At 37.5% G+C, this 17,769-nt stretch overlaps 1 protein-coding gene across 1 annotated transcript in view; it reads left to right on the top strand.

Moving 5' to 3' along the window:
* SPAG17 (sperm associated antigen 17) overlaps nucleotides 1–17,769 on the top strand; it is a 218,473-nt gene that overhangs the window by 153,094 nt on the left and 47,610 nt on the right. Inside the window, exons 30-31 of the mRNA XM_067710299.1 lie at nucleotides 2,061–2,205; nucleotides 3,864–4,018. Of these exons, the coding sequence (XP_067566400.1) occupies nucleotides 2,061–2,205; nucleotides 3,864–4,018 (300 nt within the window). The remainder of the gene's footprint in view (nucleotides 1–2,060; nucleotides 2,206–3,863; nucleotides 4,019–17,769) is intronic.

Below are 17,769 nucleotides of genomic sequence, written 5' to 3'. Positions count from 1 at the left end.
AATAATTTGTGAATATCTAAACTAGATAGGGAATTCCCTAACGGTCCAGTGGTTAGGACTCTGCACTTTCACTGCCAAGGGCCCAAGTTCAATCCCTGGTTGAGAAGCTAAGATCCCACAAGCTATGTGCCACAGCCAAAATAAATAAATGAGTTAAAGAGCTAGTATTTATCATTGCTAACTTGATGACCAATTAAGTGTGAATTACTTTACCAGCATTATCTCATTTAATCCGTATAACATCTCTGAGGAATACTAGTGTTGGCTCCATTTTGCAGATAAGGAAACTAGGGCCGAGAGAAGGGAAGCAACTTGCCTAAATCACTCAGCCAGCTGTGGAACCAGAATTTGAACTCAGGCAGCTTAACTGCAGAGTCCATGCTCTCAGTCACTGCATTCTACAGCAGTATTTCTTGTTATACACATTCGATAGATAGAGAGATAGATAGATAGATAGACAGACAGATATAGATAGACAGATATACATATCTATATCTACCACTGGCTGAGAGTGCCAAAGATAAGAACTTAAAATAATGATCAGTGTGCACTTCTCTCTTATAGTGATTTCTGCCTACTATAAAAAGATAAAAATGTAATTATGACCTACTCACAAAAGCCCTAGACACTTGAGTCAAAATATAGCTAGCAAACTCACTCTCATATCCATCTGGACACTTCAGTGCAAATTGTGTCCCTTACAGTTAGGACAGTATAAGTTAGAAAACACTCAATGATTTAAATATATGCATTATATAATTTTAATACATTGTTGACAGTTGGGGTCTCCAGAAGCAAACACTGAAATGAAGGTTGTGGTACAAGATATTTATAAGGGACACCATTTGTGAAAGGAATGGGGAGAAAGCAGGATTGGACAGAGGAGAAGCTGAGCTGTGACGCAGACCCCACAAAGCCTTGGTTAACTGGCAGGAGCTCAGAAGCCAGTGTCATCTGTCCCAATGTCCCAAGTCTGGGAGCAGGAACCATATCGGTGTACTCCTGCCTCACTCAGTCACTGGACCAAGGTCACCTGGAGCAATGTGAGTCAGGCAAAGCATTTCTCTGCAGCTGAGGCAGATGCTGGAAGAGCTGACAACTGGAGGCTGTTTGCCAACTTCACTCCACACAGCTGGGGAGCAAATCCTGTCTTGAAGGAAGATCTGGGCTATGCATCTCCATGCCTGCCACATCTTCACACACACATACACACACACACACACACACAAACACACACACACACACACACACACACACAGCTGGGGGTTTAGAGCTTCTCTGGTGAACCATTTAGCTACAGGATACAAAGGTCTGAGTGCTCTTTTAGACTGAAGTACTTGCTAGGGCTAAATGAATATTTTCTGTGTTTCTTACTCTAGTCCACATACTTAAAACCCTTCACTACTGATTTGCCTGCCTTGGGATAAAGACTGTGTCCTTAATATGGCTTAATAATCTTCCCAGTTTGGTCCCTCACTCCTAACCTTGCTCTCACCACTCTGCCCATTGCTCCCTGGGATCCTTTGTGTCTAGCACCCCTTTCACCCATGCTGCCCTCCTGCACCAACACACAAAATCCAAGCTCTGGCATTGCTTCCTCAGGGGAGACCAGACCACATCAGAACCCTCACTACAGACACCAGTGGTCCCTTGCTTATCTTAAACCTGTAGTTTCCAAGGAGGCAGGACCTGGGACCATTTTCCTGGACATACCTGGGTCAGATCAGTCCTGATGTTAACTTTTTACTCACAAATGTGCGACCATGGAAGAAGCACCAGTTCTGAAGTCAGACAGTCTTAGTCCAGCATCAGCTCTGGCACGTGCTGAGTGACATTCAGCAAGTTTCTTAACTTCTCTAAGCCTGAATTTCCTCATCCATAAAATGGGGATATCGTTGCCTGCCTCCCAGGATTGTTATAAAGATTAGATCAAGTAGATGATATAAAACTTTTACTTCTAAATAACCAGGATTTTGATGGTAATCAATGGGGTGTGAAAATAAGCACACTTGGGATTAACCACCTGACCAAATGATGGTGCTCTGCCTTTGTATGTTCAGGTTATGACAACTCGAGAAGACAAAGTGATCATCATTGAAAAGAAAGATGGTACTCGGGTAGTGGATCATGCTGATGGTACCAGAATCACAACCTTTTATCAAGTTTATGAAGATCAAATTATTTCTCCGGATGATCAAGAGACAGGTAAGTTTTTTTTTTCTTTTTTTAAAATTTTTCTTTTATATTGGAGTATAGTTGATTAACAATGTTGTGTTAGTTTCAGGTGTACAGCAGAGCGATTCAGTTATACATATACATGTATCTCTTCTTTTTCAAGTAGATGACAATATTCTATGTCTTTACAATAAGATAGGTAGAAACCTCACTGATTTTTGAAAATACACATAAGAAAATAATTTTTTTGAAGAATTCACGTCAACTAAAGAGTACTCACGTAATCCAAATGAGGCCCTTTATTATGATCTTTATCCTCAGCTGACGTGGAAGTGATAACAGCTCTAGTTGGCTGATGGATAATAATAGTGCCTTTTCCATTTTTACCACTAAAAACTTACAGCCTGGATTGGTAGCAACTAAAAGTTAATAATCATGACTCAACTGTCCTGCACATTAGCTCTCAGACCTGTTTCCTTTGATCCTTAAGGAATCTAATTTGCATACATAGGTGACATCAGGTAGGTCCTCCTTCAATTCTTTCTGACAATTCTCATTATCAGAAAGGTGATATAAGAGAAAAGCCAGCGACAGCTACTAATGAACCAGAGTCTTTCATATTATCTAAAAGCCTACCACCCTTCCTAAGCTAAATTTAAAAACGATTTTTAAATAAAAATTATTCCGACTCACTTTTCTTTAATTCCAGAGTTTAAATGCTTCATTGCCAAATTAAGTGCAACAAATGGGCAAGTGACTGGAAAAAGAGGAACCTTTCCACTCTGCTAGTTAGAGTGAAAATTAAAAGAGCCACTTGGGTGGGCAATTTTTAAATATCTGGTAAATTGAAAATGTGCATATCATACAATACACTAACTCTACTTCTGGGTATATATAGAAAGACACTCTTATACATTTGAACAAGGAAACAGGTATAGGGGTGCTACTTGCAACACCAAGTTTAATATTAAAATATTGGGAAAACAAATGTCCATCAACAGCGGAATAGAAAAATAAAATGTGGTATATGCTTACAAAGGAGTACTATATAGCAATTAAAAGGAATGAAGTGCACACATACATGCACCTATTTACACACACACATATATATCAAGATGGCTAAATGTCTCAAAACATTGTTAAGTTAAAAATTCAGGTGTAGAATGATACATAGAGTAATATATAACTTATGCAAATTTAAAGTACACAAAATACTATATGTTGTTTTTGATACATACATTTATATAAAAGTATAAAAATGAATTGTGAGAAAAAGGAATAAACCCAGAGATAAGGAGAGCAGTAAACTTCAACTTTATCTGTATTTTTCTCTTATGTACATATTAAAAATGAAGCAAATATGGCAAAATATTAACAAGTGTTAATTTTGATTAGTGAGCATGAATAGTTAAATTATATTTTGTGCTTTTCCGGATGTTTTCAATTTCTCAAAATAAAAAGAATGGTGAGAACAAAAGAGCACACTAAATTAAGAGAGATTCTGGAAATATGACTGCATTGACATAGAGAGTAGCCCGTACTCCAGCCCCATGGAGAGAGTTCTCAACACTGGATCTTGACTTCGAGTCCAGGTAGCCAGGAGGCAGGAGCACAGTCAGAGTCAGCTGGCAGGCATGTTCCCTATGTGTGCATCCTATCAGACCTGCTTCCCTTGCATTTGCCCACAGACGAAGGTCCTCAGAGGATCACCAGGCAGGTGAAGTGCATGCAGATTGAAAGTTCACACTACGCCACTGTCATCACCAACTGCGAGGACAGTAGCTGCTGCGCCACCTTTGGGGATGGGACGTCTATCATCGCAAAGCCACAGGGAACATACCAGGTGGGTCTGGGGGAGGATGAGGGGTGCCAAAGGTAAGTGTCAATTTGACTAAGAAAACCCACTCCTCGGGGGGCAGTGAACAGTCCTGCCACATGCACGACTGTTGCTCTCTTGTCTCAGTGGATCTGAGAACACACTTCTCAATCTCTTTTCATTTATTCACCTTCTTTTTACAATTCATTCCAGGAAAACATAGTCCTGCTTGTCTTTAAATTCTTGGGTATTTGGGGATCAAGCTTATAAACCAGAGTGTATTTGCTGGGGATCCTTTATGTGGTAGGTGATGGGCACCGTGGGTGTTAGAAGCATTCAGTGCTGGCCTGTCCCTACCAGATCAGTTTCACCTCCTGCCACCTCTTATTCATTCTCTCTCTCCCATCCTTCCCACCTCCAGTCTGTCCCCACTCTACCTCATGTCCCCACAGGATGGAAGGACAGCTAGCCCAGCTGAAGCACAGCTTTGTCTTTGGAGGGCTGGGGAGGAGCACTGTTAGAAACTCCTCTGCTTCCTTGCATTTCCCCATTAAACACAATCACCCGGGTTCAGCCTGCAGTCCCTTCAGTCTTAGAAGGATTTGCCTTTGCCTTTCCAATTGCTGGAGAAGGAACACAAGTGCCATGGTGTCACATCTAAGGTCATAGGATACTGAGAGCTTGAAGCCAGAAGATGATGGACAAAGACCTCAGTGACAAATGTTTGTTTCTGTGAAAGCTGTTGAAGCCAGTTTATCCCTCCCATCTCTCCCGATAATGTTATCCTACCCCCTCTTTACCCTGTGCAGATCTTTGTGCAGCAAGGAAGGTACTGAAAGTGAGAGATGACTGTGAAATGTTGCAGTTGGAGAAGGGGATGCTTTTTTTCCTATATAGCATTCAGAATATCCAATTTTTTAGGCAGCATCCATTTGCCGGTATCATATGTCCTACCAGATATGATGAGACTCTCCTAAGATGCTGTGATGAGAGCTTATTTTTATCATGTCCCCAGACTCTAATTGTTACAACTATGGGGCAAAGGAATTTTAGCACCAATGACAGTTACCACTGAACGAAGAGATGTAACAGAAAAGAGATCCAACTTGGAGACCTTCAGTGCCTGACACTATTGTATAGCCGCTTGTTTGCCCAATATCCTGAAACACAGACTAAGGAAGGATCAACCTTGATTGCTCCTTATGGAGAAACACACATATCTTAGTTCCCAACTGGAAAAAAAAAAAACCCTAAGTAAGTTTAGCTGCACCTATTTTGTAATTCTGTGGTTTTATAGAATTGAAAGCTGGCATTCAAAAATACCTTCTGCCTGTCCTCTGTTGGACTTGGCACACTTGTCATTTATTTCCTCACTCACCAGCATGAGAACATTGGGCAGTGTGATGAGGGAGGCCAGATTTTAGGCAATGTATGAAAGGGAGAGTAGAGCTTGATATTGGTCACTGTTGTACCTTGGCAGCACTAGAAAGATTATTCAAAACATCAAAAAGGAGGTGGGTGTAACAATTGTTATCTTCTATGATTATAATGTGCCACAAGTGGCGGTGGGAACATCCACCCAGCTGGAGGATTTCAAGAAGACAAGATGACAAATAATGGGTCTGTTATCTCCCATGGGAAATCTTTCTCTATCCCTGGGTTTAGGAACTAAAACCATTTTCCCTAGACCAGAAGACCTACTGTCTTTCTGGGGAACGGTGTGTCTGTGTATGTGTGTGTGTGCTAGACTAAGCTTTTGACTACTCTTCTATACCAGTCTGATCCTGACTCCTTTGGGGGAAGATAGAGATATGTAAGAAGCATTCTTAGGAATACTAGTGAAAAGGACTTTAAAAGTCCTTGTCTTTATCAGTACTACCACAAACAAACATCATAATGAAGGGTGCCTTGTCCTCTACTTAGTGTGTGAAATCAGTTGAAAGAGGCAAATTTATAGTAAATTCTGAGCAGTATAGGTATGTAAAACCATGAGAATTTAATTTGCTAACATACATACATACATACATACATACATATATGAGTCATTGCTATATTTTTCATGTTGAGTCTCTATGCTTCAGCACTGCTGTTTCTCCAGATTAACTTCCTAGAAGGCAGAACATCTCCTTTTTATAGGTTTTCTTTTTGGCTCTTCTATATGGTTCCTTCACCTATGGTATGTCTTAATTGTGGAAGTTATAGGCCATCTTTTTCTGTCCAGAGCAGCTTTCAGTAAATTACAGAGTCAATCTGACAGTTTGGATCCATTTTGATGAGGACCTGTGGAGGCTGGGAAAATTGAAAATTTAACCAGCCACCAGTGCCTACTCTAAAATGTGCCTGAAACCACAGAGAAGCCTCAGAACTCATCAAGTCCAGTGGAGTTCCCTGGGCCTAGGGGATGGTGAAGAGTCAATATGAGAAACTTCCCGAAGGGTGGAGTAAGGACTTCTGAAAATCTACTCTCCCTAAAAACAACTAGAAACTTGGAAGTATTGTCAAAATCAACTTTTTCAGAAGTCTAGAAATTAACCAAAGGACTACAACATTCTGAGGATTGTTTATTTAAAGACAAAAAAAAAAAAAAGACTGAATCTTGGGAAGAACAGCAAGAATTGTGGTGATTTCACTTGCCATATTCCCCTCCCCTCCCCCAGCTCCATGGTAGCCTTGAAAATCAACACTCTCACATGCAAAATAGCAGTGAAAGCCAGCAAGCCAGCAGCCACTGAAAGAAGAAAAGATTTAGAGCTCCACAAAATATTGTCAGTGTTTGAGCTGTCTGGCCGTTCCCTGGAAACACCCACTCACAGGGGTTGTCTTTATTTGATCCGACTCTGAGCTCACTCCCTAAAAACAGCCTTTTCCCCAAACAGAGGTAATTATTTAACATTATAGCCATCGAAGTGGCAATAACAAACAAGAGGCTGAACAAAAGAGTTTAAAGGAAAAGAAGGGGAACGAGAAGTCCACAGAGAGCTTTGAAAAGCTCTGATGTATTCCCTGGAATCTGGAAAGCCATACTCAAGTGCACGGCTGTGTCCATGCCCATAAAAGAAAGCCCTGATCTTTCACTCTTTCTGATCAAGAGGCTCGGCACAAGCAGGGAGTGAAGCTAAGGTGGAATTACAAAGCTAAGGTGGAATTACAAACTTCCTGCTAGAGCATTGAAAAGATACGTCAATATGCAAACGGAGCCCTCGGCAGAAGCTGAAAGATGTATTAGTGTAAAGTACTTAAGAAAATATCTGCCCAGTTATGAGAAGACCTCTAAGCAACCAAACAAACATGTTAGGCCCACTCGACAATAAATACAAACTTTAAAAAAATAGTTCAGGGAAATCACTGAATAAACAGCAACAACAACAAAGCAACAATAACAAGCCCTGGGGAAATGATCTAATTTCCAGAGTTGTACATTATACTACTTGAAATGTCCAGTTTTCAACAAAAAATTATGAGACATGGGGGGGAAAAGGGAAATTATGACCCATAAACAGGGATGGGGAAGGAGGAAGCAATCAATAGAAACTACCCCTGAGTAAACCCAGACTTGGCACTTAAATAGACACAGAAATTTAAGTCAGATGTTGTTTAAAAAACTGAGAGAAACCTTGCGTAAAGACCTAAAGCGAAGTATGAGAATGGTTTTTCGTCAAGTATAGAATATCAATACATAGAAATTATTTTTTGTAAAAAAAGAACCACATAGAAATTCTGGAGTTGGAAAGCATAATAACTGTAATGAAAAATTTACTAATGAGGCTCAACATCAAATTTTAGCTGCCAGAGGAAATAATCAGCAAACTTGAAAATAGGTCAGTTGAGATTAACCAATCTGAGGAAGAGAGAGAAAAAAAAAAATGAAGAAAAATGAACAGAGCCTCAGAGACCTGTGGGACACCATAAGGCATACTAACACATGCATAATGAGAGTCTGAGAAGGAAAAGAGAGAAGGGCGGAAATATTATTTGAAGAAATAATGGCTTAAGACTTCCCAAATTTGATAAAAACTGTCTGTACATGCAAGAATCTCGACAAACTTCAAGTAGGATAAATTCAGAGAGATCCACACCTAAACACATCATAATCAATCTGTCAAAGATGAAGCGAGAATCTTGAAAGTAATGAGAAGAGACTCATCAAATATGAGGGATCTCCAATAAGATTAATAGCTGATTTCTCATCAGAAACTATGGAGTCTAGAAGGCAGTGAGATGACATATTCAAAATGCTTAAAGAAAAAGATCATCAACAAAAACTCATTCAGTAAAATTATCCTTCTAAAATGAAAAAATCAAGATAGTTCCAGAAAAACAAAAACTGAGAGAATTCATTGCTCTTAGACATCCCCTACAAGAAAATCTAAAGGGAATCCTTCAGGCTGAAATGAAAGAACATTGCACAGTAACTCAAGTACACACAAATAAATAAAGAGCAATGTTAAAGGTAACTACATAGGTAAATATAAAAGACAGTATAGATGTATTTTTATGACTCTCTTTTCATTTGGATTTGAAAGGCAAATGCATAAAGCAATAATTGTAAAAGTATATTTATGTGCTTATAATGTGTAAAGATGAAATTTTTGACAATAATAACATAAAGGGCAGAGGAATAGAGCTATATGGAGCAAAGATTTTGTATAATATTGAAATTTTTAGTATCAATTTAATCTAGATAGTTATAAATTGAGATGTTTGTAATACCCAAGAAAAACTAAGAAAACAACTCAAAAATATATATAAAAGAAACAAGGGAATTGAAGTGGCACACTTCAAAATATCTATTTAAAATAAAAGAAAGTAGTAATGGATAAATAGAGGGGAAATCAGAGACAGAAGACATATAGAAAACAAATAGAGACTTCCATTCATGCGATCATCATGTTGCAGCATTCTTCATTAAGCCATGTGGCTGAAAGGATCTTGGTGCTCCGACCGGGCATCAGGCCTGAGCCTCTGAGGTGGGAGAGCTCAGGCCTGACACCGGACAGGCCTGAGCTCTCTGGACAGGATATTGGACCACCAGAGACCTCCCGGCCCCTTGTAATATCAATCAGTGAGAACTCTCCCAGAGATCTCCATCTCAATGCTAAGACACAGCTCCAACGACCAGCAAGCTCCAGTGCTGGACACCCCATGCCAAAAAACTAGCAAAACAGGAACACAACACCACTCATTATCAGAGAGGCTGCTTAAAGTCATAATAAGTTCACCGACACCACAAAACACACCACTGGATGTGGTCCTGCACACCAGAAAGACAAGATCCAGTCTCAACCACCAGAACACAGGCACCAGTCCCTTCTACCAGGAAGCCAAAACAACCCACTGAACGAACCTTACCCACTGGGCGCAGACACCAATAACAACAGGAACTACAAACCTGCAGCCTGCAAAAAGGAGACCCCCAAACACAGTAAGTTAAGCAAAATGAGAAGACAGAGAAATACACAGCACATGAAGGAGAAGGTAAAAACCCACCAGACCAAACAAATGAAGAGGAAATAGGCAGTCTACCTGAAAAAGAATTCAGAGTAATGATAGTAAAGATGATCCAAAATCTTGGAAATAGAATGGAGAAAATACAGGAAATGTTTAACAAGGACTTAGAAGAACTAAAGAGCAAACAAACAATGATTAACAACACAGTAAATGAAATTAAAAATTCTCTAGAAGAAATCAATAGCAGAATAACTGAGGCAGAAGAATGGATAAGTGACTTAGAAGATAAAAGTGGAAATAACTGCCACAGAGCAGAATAAAGAAAAAGAATGAAAAGAATGGAGGACAGTCTCAGACACCTCTGAGACAACATTAAATGCACCAACATTCGAATTATAGGGGTCCCAGAGGAAGAAGAGAAAAAGAAAGGGACTGAGAAAATATCTGAAGAGATTAGTTGAAAACTTTCCTAATATGGGAAAGGAAATAGTCAATCAAGTCCAGGAAGTGCAGAGAGTCCCATACAGGATAAATCCAAGAAGAAACATGCCAAGACACATATTAATCAAACAATCAAAAATTAAATATAAAGAAAAAATGTTAAAAGCAGCAAGGGAAAAGCAATAAATAACTTACAGGGGAATCCCCATAAGGTTAACAGCTTATCTTTCAGCAGAAACCTTGCAAACCAGAAGGGAGTGGCAGGACATATTTGAAGTGATAAAAGAGAAAGACCTACAACCAAGGTTACTCTACCCAGCAAGGATCTCATTCATATTCAATGGAGAAATTAAAACCTTTACAGACAAACAAAAGCTAAGAGAATTCAGCACCAGCAAACCAGCTTTACAACAGACACTAAAGGAACTTCTCTAGGCAGGAAACACAAGAAAAGAGAAGACCTACAAAAACTAACCCCAAACAATTAAGAAAATGGTAATAGGAACATACATATTGATAATTACCTTAAATGTAAATGGATTAAATGCTCCATCCAAAAGACACAGACTGGCTGAATGGATACAAAAACAAGACCCGTATATATGCTGTCTAAAGAGACCCCCTTCAGACCTGAGGAAACACACAGATTGAAAGGGAGAGGATGGAAAAACATATTCCATGCAAATGGAAATCAAAAGAAAGGTGGAGTAGCAATTCTCATATCAGACAAAATAGACTTTAAAATAAAGACTATTACAAGAGACAAAGAAGGACACTACATAATGATCAAGGGATCGATCCAAGAAGAAGATATAACAATTGTAAATATTTATGCACCCAAACATACGAGCACTTCAGTACATGATGCAAATGCTAACAGCCATAAAAGGGGAATTCGACAGTAGCATAATCATAGTAGAAGACTTTAACACCCCACTTTCTCCAATGGACAGATCAACCAAAATGAAAATAAATAAGGAAACACAAGCATTAAATGACACTTTAAACAAGATGGACTTAATTGATATTTATAGGACATTGTATCCAAAAACAGCAGAATACACTTTCTTCTCAAGAGCTCATGGACCATTCTCCAGGATAGATCATATCTTGGGTCACAAATCAAGCCTTGGTAAATTTAGGAAAATTGAATTCGTATCAAGTATCTTTTCCGACAACAATGCTATGAGACTAGATAACAATTACAGGAAAAAAACTGTAAAAGAATATAAACACATGGAGGCTACACAAAATAACCGGGAGATCACTGAAGAAATCAAAGACAAAATCAAAATTACCTAGAAACAAAGGACAATGAAAACATGACAACCCAAAACCTATAGGATGCAGCAAAAGCTGTTCTAAGAGGGAAGTTTATAGCAATACAATCCTACTGCAAGAAACACGAAAAATCTCAAATGAACAACATAATCGCACACCTAAAGCAATTAGAGAAAGAAGAACAGAAAAACCCCAAAGTTAGCAGAAGAAAATAAATCATAAAGATCAGATCAGAAATAAATGAAAAAGAAATGAAGGAAACGATAGCAAAGATCAATAAAACTAAAAGCTGCTTCTTTGAATAGATAAAGAAATTGATAAACCATTAGCCAGACTCATCAAGAAAAAAAGAAGACTCGAATCAACAGAATTAGAAATGAAAAAGAAGTAACAACTGACACTGCAGAAATGCAAAGGATCATGAGAGATTACTACAAGCAACTATATGCCAATAAAATGGACAACCTGGAAGAAATGGACAAATTATTAGAAAAGCACAGCCTTCCGAGACTGAACCTGGAAGAAATAGAAAATATATACAGAACAATCACAAGTGCTGAAATTGAAACTGTGATTTGTGGCACATATATACAATGGAATATTACTCAGCCATAAAAAGAAACGAAATTGACTTATTTGTAGTGAGGTGGATGGACTTAGAGTCTGTCTTACAGAGTGAAGTAAGTCAGAAAGACAAAAACAAATACCGTATGCTAACACATATATATGGAATCTAAAAAATATAATAATAAAAGTAATGGTCATGAAGAACCTAGAGGCCAGGCGGGAATAAAGACATAGACCTACTAGAGAATGGACTTGAGGATATGGGGATGGGGAAGGGTAAGCTGTGACAAAGCGAGAGAGTGGCATGGACATATATACACTGCCAAACGTAAAATAGATAGCTAGTAGGAAGCAACCGCATAGTACAGGGAGATCAGCTCGGTGCTTTGTGACCACCTAGAGGGGTGGGATAGGGAGGATGGGAGGGAGGGAGATGCAAGAGGGAAGAAATATGGGGTCATATGTATATGTATAACTGATTCACTTTGTTATAAAGCGAAACTAACACACCATTGTAAAGCAATTATACTCCAATAAAGATGTTTTAAAAAAAAGATAATATTCCAACAAACAAAAGCCCAGGACCAGATGGCTTCACAGGCGAATGCTATCAAATATTTTGAGAAGAGCTAACACCTATCCTTCTCAAACACTTCCAAAATGTAGCAGAGGGAGGAACACTCCCAAATTCATTATACGAGGCCACCATCACCCTGATACCAAAACCTGACAGAGATGTCACAATAAAAGAAAACTACAGCCAATATCACTGGTGAACATATATGCAAAAATCCTCAAAAAAATACTAGGCAACAGAATCCAACAGCACACTAAAAGGATCACACAACATGATCAAGTGGGGTTTATCCCAGGAATGCAAGGATTCTTCAATATATGCAAATCAATCAATGTGATAAACTATATTAACAAATTGAAGGAGAAAACCCATATGACCATCTCAATAGATACAGAAAAAGCTTTCGACAAAATTCAAAATCCATTTATGATAAAAACTCTCCAGAAACTAGGCATTGAGGGAACTTACCTCAACATAATAAAGGCCATACATGACAAACCCACAGCCAACATTGTTCTCAATGTTGAAAAATTGAAACGCTTTTCATTAAGATCAGAAACAAGACAAGGTTGCCTACTCTCACCACTGTTATTCAACATAGTTCTAGAAGTTTTAGCCACAGCAATCAGAGAAGAAAAAGAAATAAAAAGAATCCAAATTGGAAATGAAGAAGTAAAATTGTCACTGTTTGGAGATGACATGATACTATACATAGAGCATCCTAAAGGTGCTACCAGAAAACTACTAGAGCTAATCAATGAATTTGGTAAAGTAGCAGCATACAAAACTAATGCACAGAAATCTCTTGTGTTCCTATATATTAATGATGAAAAATCTGAAAGAGAAATTAAGGAAACACTCCTATTTACCACTGCAACAAAAAGAATAAAATACCTAGGAATAAACCTACTTGAGACGAAACACCTGTATGCAGAAAACTATAAGACACTGATGAAAGAAATTAAAAATGATACAAACAGATGGAGAGATATACCATGTTCTTGGATTGGAAGAATCAACATTGTGGAAATGACTATACTACCCAAAGCAATCTATAGAGTCAATGCAATCCCTATCAAACTATCAATTGCATTTTTCACAGAACTAGAACAAAAAATTTGACAATCTGTATGGAAACACAAAAGACCTCGAATAGCCAAAGCAATCTTGAGAAAGAAAAACGGAGCTGGAGGAATCAAGCTTCCTGACTTCAGACTATACTACAAAGCTACAGTAGCCAAGACAGTATGGTACTAGCACTAAAACAGAAATATAAATCAATGGACAGGATAGAAAGCCCAGAGATAAACCCATTCACATATGGTCACCTTATCTTTGATAAGAGAGGCATGAATATACAATGGAGAAAAGACAGCCTCTTCAATAAGTGGTGCTGGGAAAACTGGACAGCTACATGTAAAAGAATGAAATTGGAAGACTCCCTAACACCATACACAAAAATAAACTCAAAATGGATTAAAAACCTAAATGTGGGCTTCCCTGGTGGCACAGTGGTTGAGAGTCTTCCTGCCGATGCAGGGGACACAGGTTCATGCCCTGGTCCGGGAAGATCCCACATGCCGCAGAGTGGCTGGGCCCGTGAGCCATGGCCACTGAGCCTGCACGTCTGGAGCCTGTGCTCTGCAACGGGAGAGCCCACAACAGTGAGAGGCCCGCATACCAAAAAAAAAAAAAACAAAAAAAAAAACCTAAGTATAAGGTCAGACACTATAAAACTCTTAGAGGAAAACATAGGCAGAACACTCTATGACATAAATCACAGCAAGATACTTTTTGATCCACCTCCTTGTGTAATGGAAATAAAATAAAAAATAAACAAATGGGACCTGATGAAACTTAAAAGTTTTTGCACAGCAAAGGAATCCATAAACAAGACGAAAAGGCAACCCTCAGAATGGGAGAAAATATTTGCAAACGAAGCAAGTGACAAAGGATTAATCTCCAAAATATTCAAGCAGCTCATGCAGCTCAATATCAAATAAACTAACAACTCTGTCCAAAAGTGGGTGGAAGACCTAAATAGACATTTCTCCAAAGAAGATATACAGATTGCCAACAAACATATGAAAGGATGCTCAACATCACTAATCATTAGAGAAATGCAAATCAAAACCACAATGAGGTATCACCTCACACTGGTCAGAATGGCCATTATCAAAATATCTACAAAGAATAAATGCTGCAGAGGATGTGGAGAAAAGGGAACCCTCTTGCACTGTTGGTGGGAATGTAAATTGATACAGCTACTATGGAGAACAGCATGTAGGTTCCTTTAAAAACTAAAAATAGAACTCCCATATGACCCAGCCTTCCCACTACAAGGCATATACCCTGAGAAAACCATAATTCAAAAAGAGTCATTTACCACAATGTTCATTGCAGCTCTATTTACAATAGCCAGGACTTGGAAGCAAGCTAAGTGTCCATCGACCGATGAATGGATGAAGAAGATGTGGCGTATATATTACAATGGACTATTATTCAGTCATAAAAAGAAATGAAATTGAGTTATTTGTAGTGAAATGGATGGACCTAGAGTCTTTCATACAGAGTGAAGTAAGTCAGAAGGAGAAAACAAATACCATATGCTAACACATATACATGGAATCTAAAAAAAAAAGAATGGTTCTGATGAACCTAGTGGCAGGACAGGAATATAGACACAGACGTAGAGAATGGACTTAAGGATACGGGGTGGGGGAAGGGTAAGCTGGGATGAAGTGATAGAATGGTATTGACATATATACACTACCAAATGTAAAATAGCTAGCGGAAAGCAGCCACATAGCACAGGGAGATCAGCTCAGTGTTTTGTGGCCACCTAGAGGGGTGGGATAGGGAGGGTGGGAGGGAGATGCAAGAGGGAGAGAATATGGGGATATATGTATACGTATAGCTGATTCACTTTGTTATACAGCAGCAACTAACACAACAATGTAAAGCCATCATACCATAATCAAGATGTTAAAAAAAAAAGAAAAAGAAAACAAATAGAAATTTGGAAGATTCAAATCTGACCTAATCAGTAATGACATTAAATATAAATGGATTAAACAACCCAATCAAAATGCAGATATTGGAAGAATGGATTACAAAGCATGACGCAACTGTATGCTGTCAACAAGAGATACACTTTATGGTGAAAGACACAAATAGGTTGAAAGTAAAAGGATAAAATGATAATACCTGCAATAAGTAATTGAAAGGGAACTTGAGTGGCTATACAAATATCAGACAAAATAGACTTTACAACAAAATATTACAAGAAACAAAGAGGGTATGTTATAATAATAAACAGATTACTCCATCAAGAAGATGGCAACTACAAGCATATTATACACTAACAACAGAGCCCAAAACACATGCGTATTTCCAGAGTTGTGCACTATACAAATTAACATGTCCAGTTAAATAGTAAAAATTGGCATATTTAAAAGGAGAAATAGACAATTCAACAATAATATTTGGAGACATTAGTACCTCACTTTGAGTAATGGATAAAAGAATAGATAAGATCAAGAGAATAATAAGACTTAATCAGCAGAATAAACCATGCGGACCTCCTAGACATGTATAGAACACTCCACTCAGTAATAGAATACATTATGCTCAAGTGTAAATGGAACATTGTCCAGGAAAGACCATGTGTTACACCACAAAAAAGTCTCAATAGATTAAAAAGAATTGAAATCATACAGAATATGTTCTCCTACCACAACGGAATGAAATAACACACAATGGAATCAATAACAAAAGGAAGTTTGGGAAATGCACAAATATGTGAAAAATAACACTAAGAATAAATCACAAGGAAATTTAAAAATACTTTGAGATGACTAAAAATGACTAAAAATAAAATTAACATACCAAAACTTAATTGAAGCAGCAAAAGCTATATATATATAGCTTTAAATGTCTATATATATACACATATATATCTTTAAATGTCTCTCTCTATTATATATATATATATATATATATTAGCTTTAAATGTCAAAATGCCCATATTAAAAATGAAGATCTTGAATCAATAACCTAACTTTCCACCCTAAGAAACTAGAAAAAAGAAGGCAAACTAAACCCAAAGCAAGCATATGGAAGTAAATAGTAAAGATTAGAGTAGAAATAAATGAAAAAATAGAGAAAAATCAGCAAAACCAGAAGTTGGTTCTCTGATAAATCTTTAGCTGGACTTACAGGGAGAGATAGACAGACAAACAGAAGGAGAAAAAAGGGGTTGGGAGAGAGAAGACTCAAATTACTAAAATTAAAAATGAAAGAGAAGACATTACTACCAACCTTACAGAAATAAAAAAGATTATAAAGAAATACTGTGAACAATTATACATCAACAAATTAGATAACCTAGATAAAATAGATTTCTGGAAAGGCACAAACTACCTAACCTAACTCGAGAAAAAATAAAATATCAGAATAGACCTAAAACAAGTAAAGAGATTGAATTAATAATCTTAAAACTTGCAGACAGCAAAGCCCAGGCCCAGATGGCTTCATTGGTAAATTATACCAAACATCTATGGAAGAATTAACACTGAACAATCTTTCACAAACTCTTCCAAAATATAGAAGAGACAGATAGTAATAAGCGTTAGTGAGGATGTGAAGAAATGTAAAACCCTCATTAATTGCTAATGAGAATGTATAATGGTGCAGTCACTTTGGAAAACAGTTTGGCAGTTCCGCCAAAAATTAAAAATAGAGTTCTCATACAACCCAGCAGTTCTACTCCTGGGTAGATATCCAAGGGAAATTAAACATATATCCACACAAAACTTATACACAGATGTTGATTGCAGCATTTTTAATAATAACAAGACTGTGAAAACAACTCCAATGTCCATCAACTCATGAATAAACAAAATTTGATATATCCATACAATGGAATGTTATTCATCCATAAAACAGAATGAAGTTTTTTTAGATTTTATTGATTTTAATTCAATTTTTATTTTATATTTTAATTTTCTATTGGAGTATAGTTGATTTAAAATATTGTGTTAGTTTCAGGTGTACAGCAAGGTGAATACATATACATATATTCTTTCTTTCTCAGATTTGTTTCCCATATAGGTTATTACAGAATATTGACTAGAGTTCCCTGTGCTATACAGTAGGTCCTTGTTTATTATCTGTTTTATATATATTAGTGTGTATATATTAATCCCAAACTTCTAATTTATCCCTCCTCCAACCTTTCCCCTTTGATAACCGTAAGTTTGTTTTCAAAGTCTGTGAGTCTGTTTCTGTTTTGTTAGTAAGTTCATTTGTATCTTTTTTTTAGATTCCACATATAAATGATATTTGTCTTTCTCTGTCTGACTTACTTTACTTAGTATAACAATCTCCAAGTCCATGCATGTTGCTGCAAATGGCATTATTTCGTTCTTTTTATGGCTGAGTAATATTCCATTGTATATATGTA

Source organism: Pseudorca crassidens, chromosome 2, assembly GCF_039906515.1.
Source record: "Pseudorca crassidens isolate mPseCra1 chromosome 2, mPseCra1.hap1, whole genome shotgun sequence".
Lineage (NCBI taxonomy): Eukaryota > Metazoa > Chordata > Mammalia > Artiodactyla > Delphinidae > Pseudorca > Pseudorca crassidens.
The sequence above is the reverse complement of the archived record's forward strand: the minus strand, read 5'-3'. Positions and strand labels throughout refer to the sequence as shown.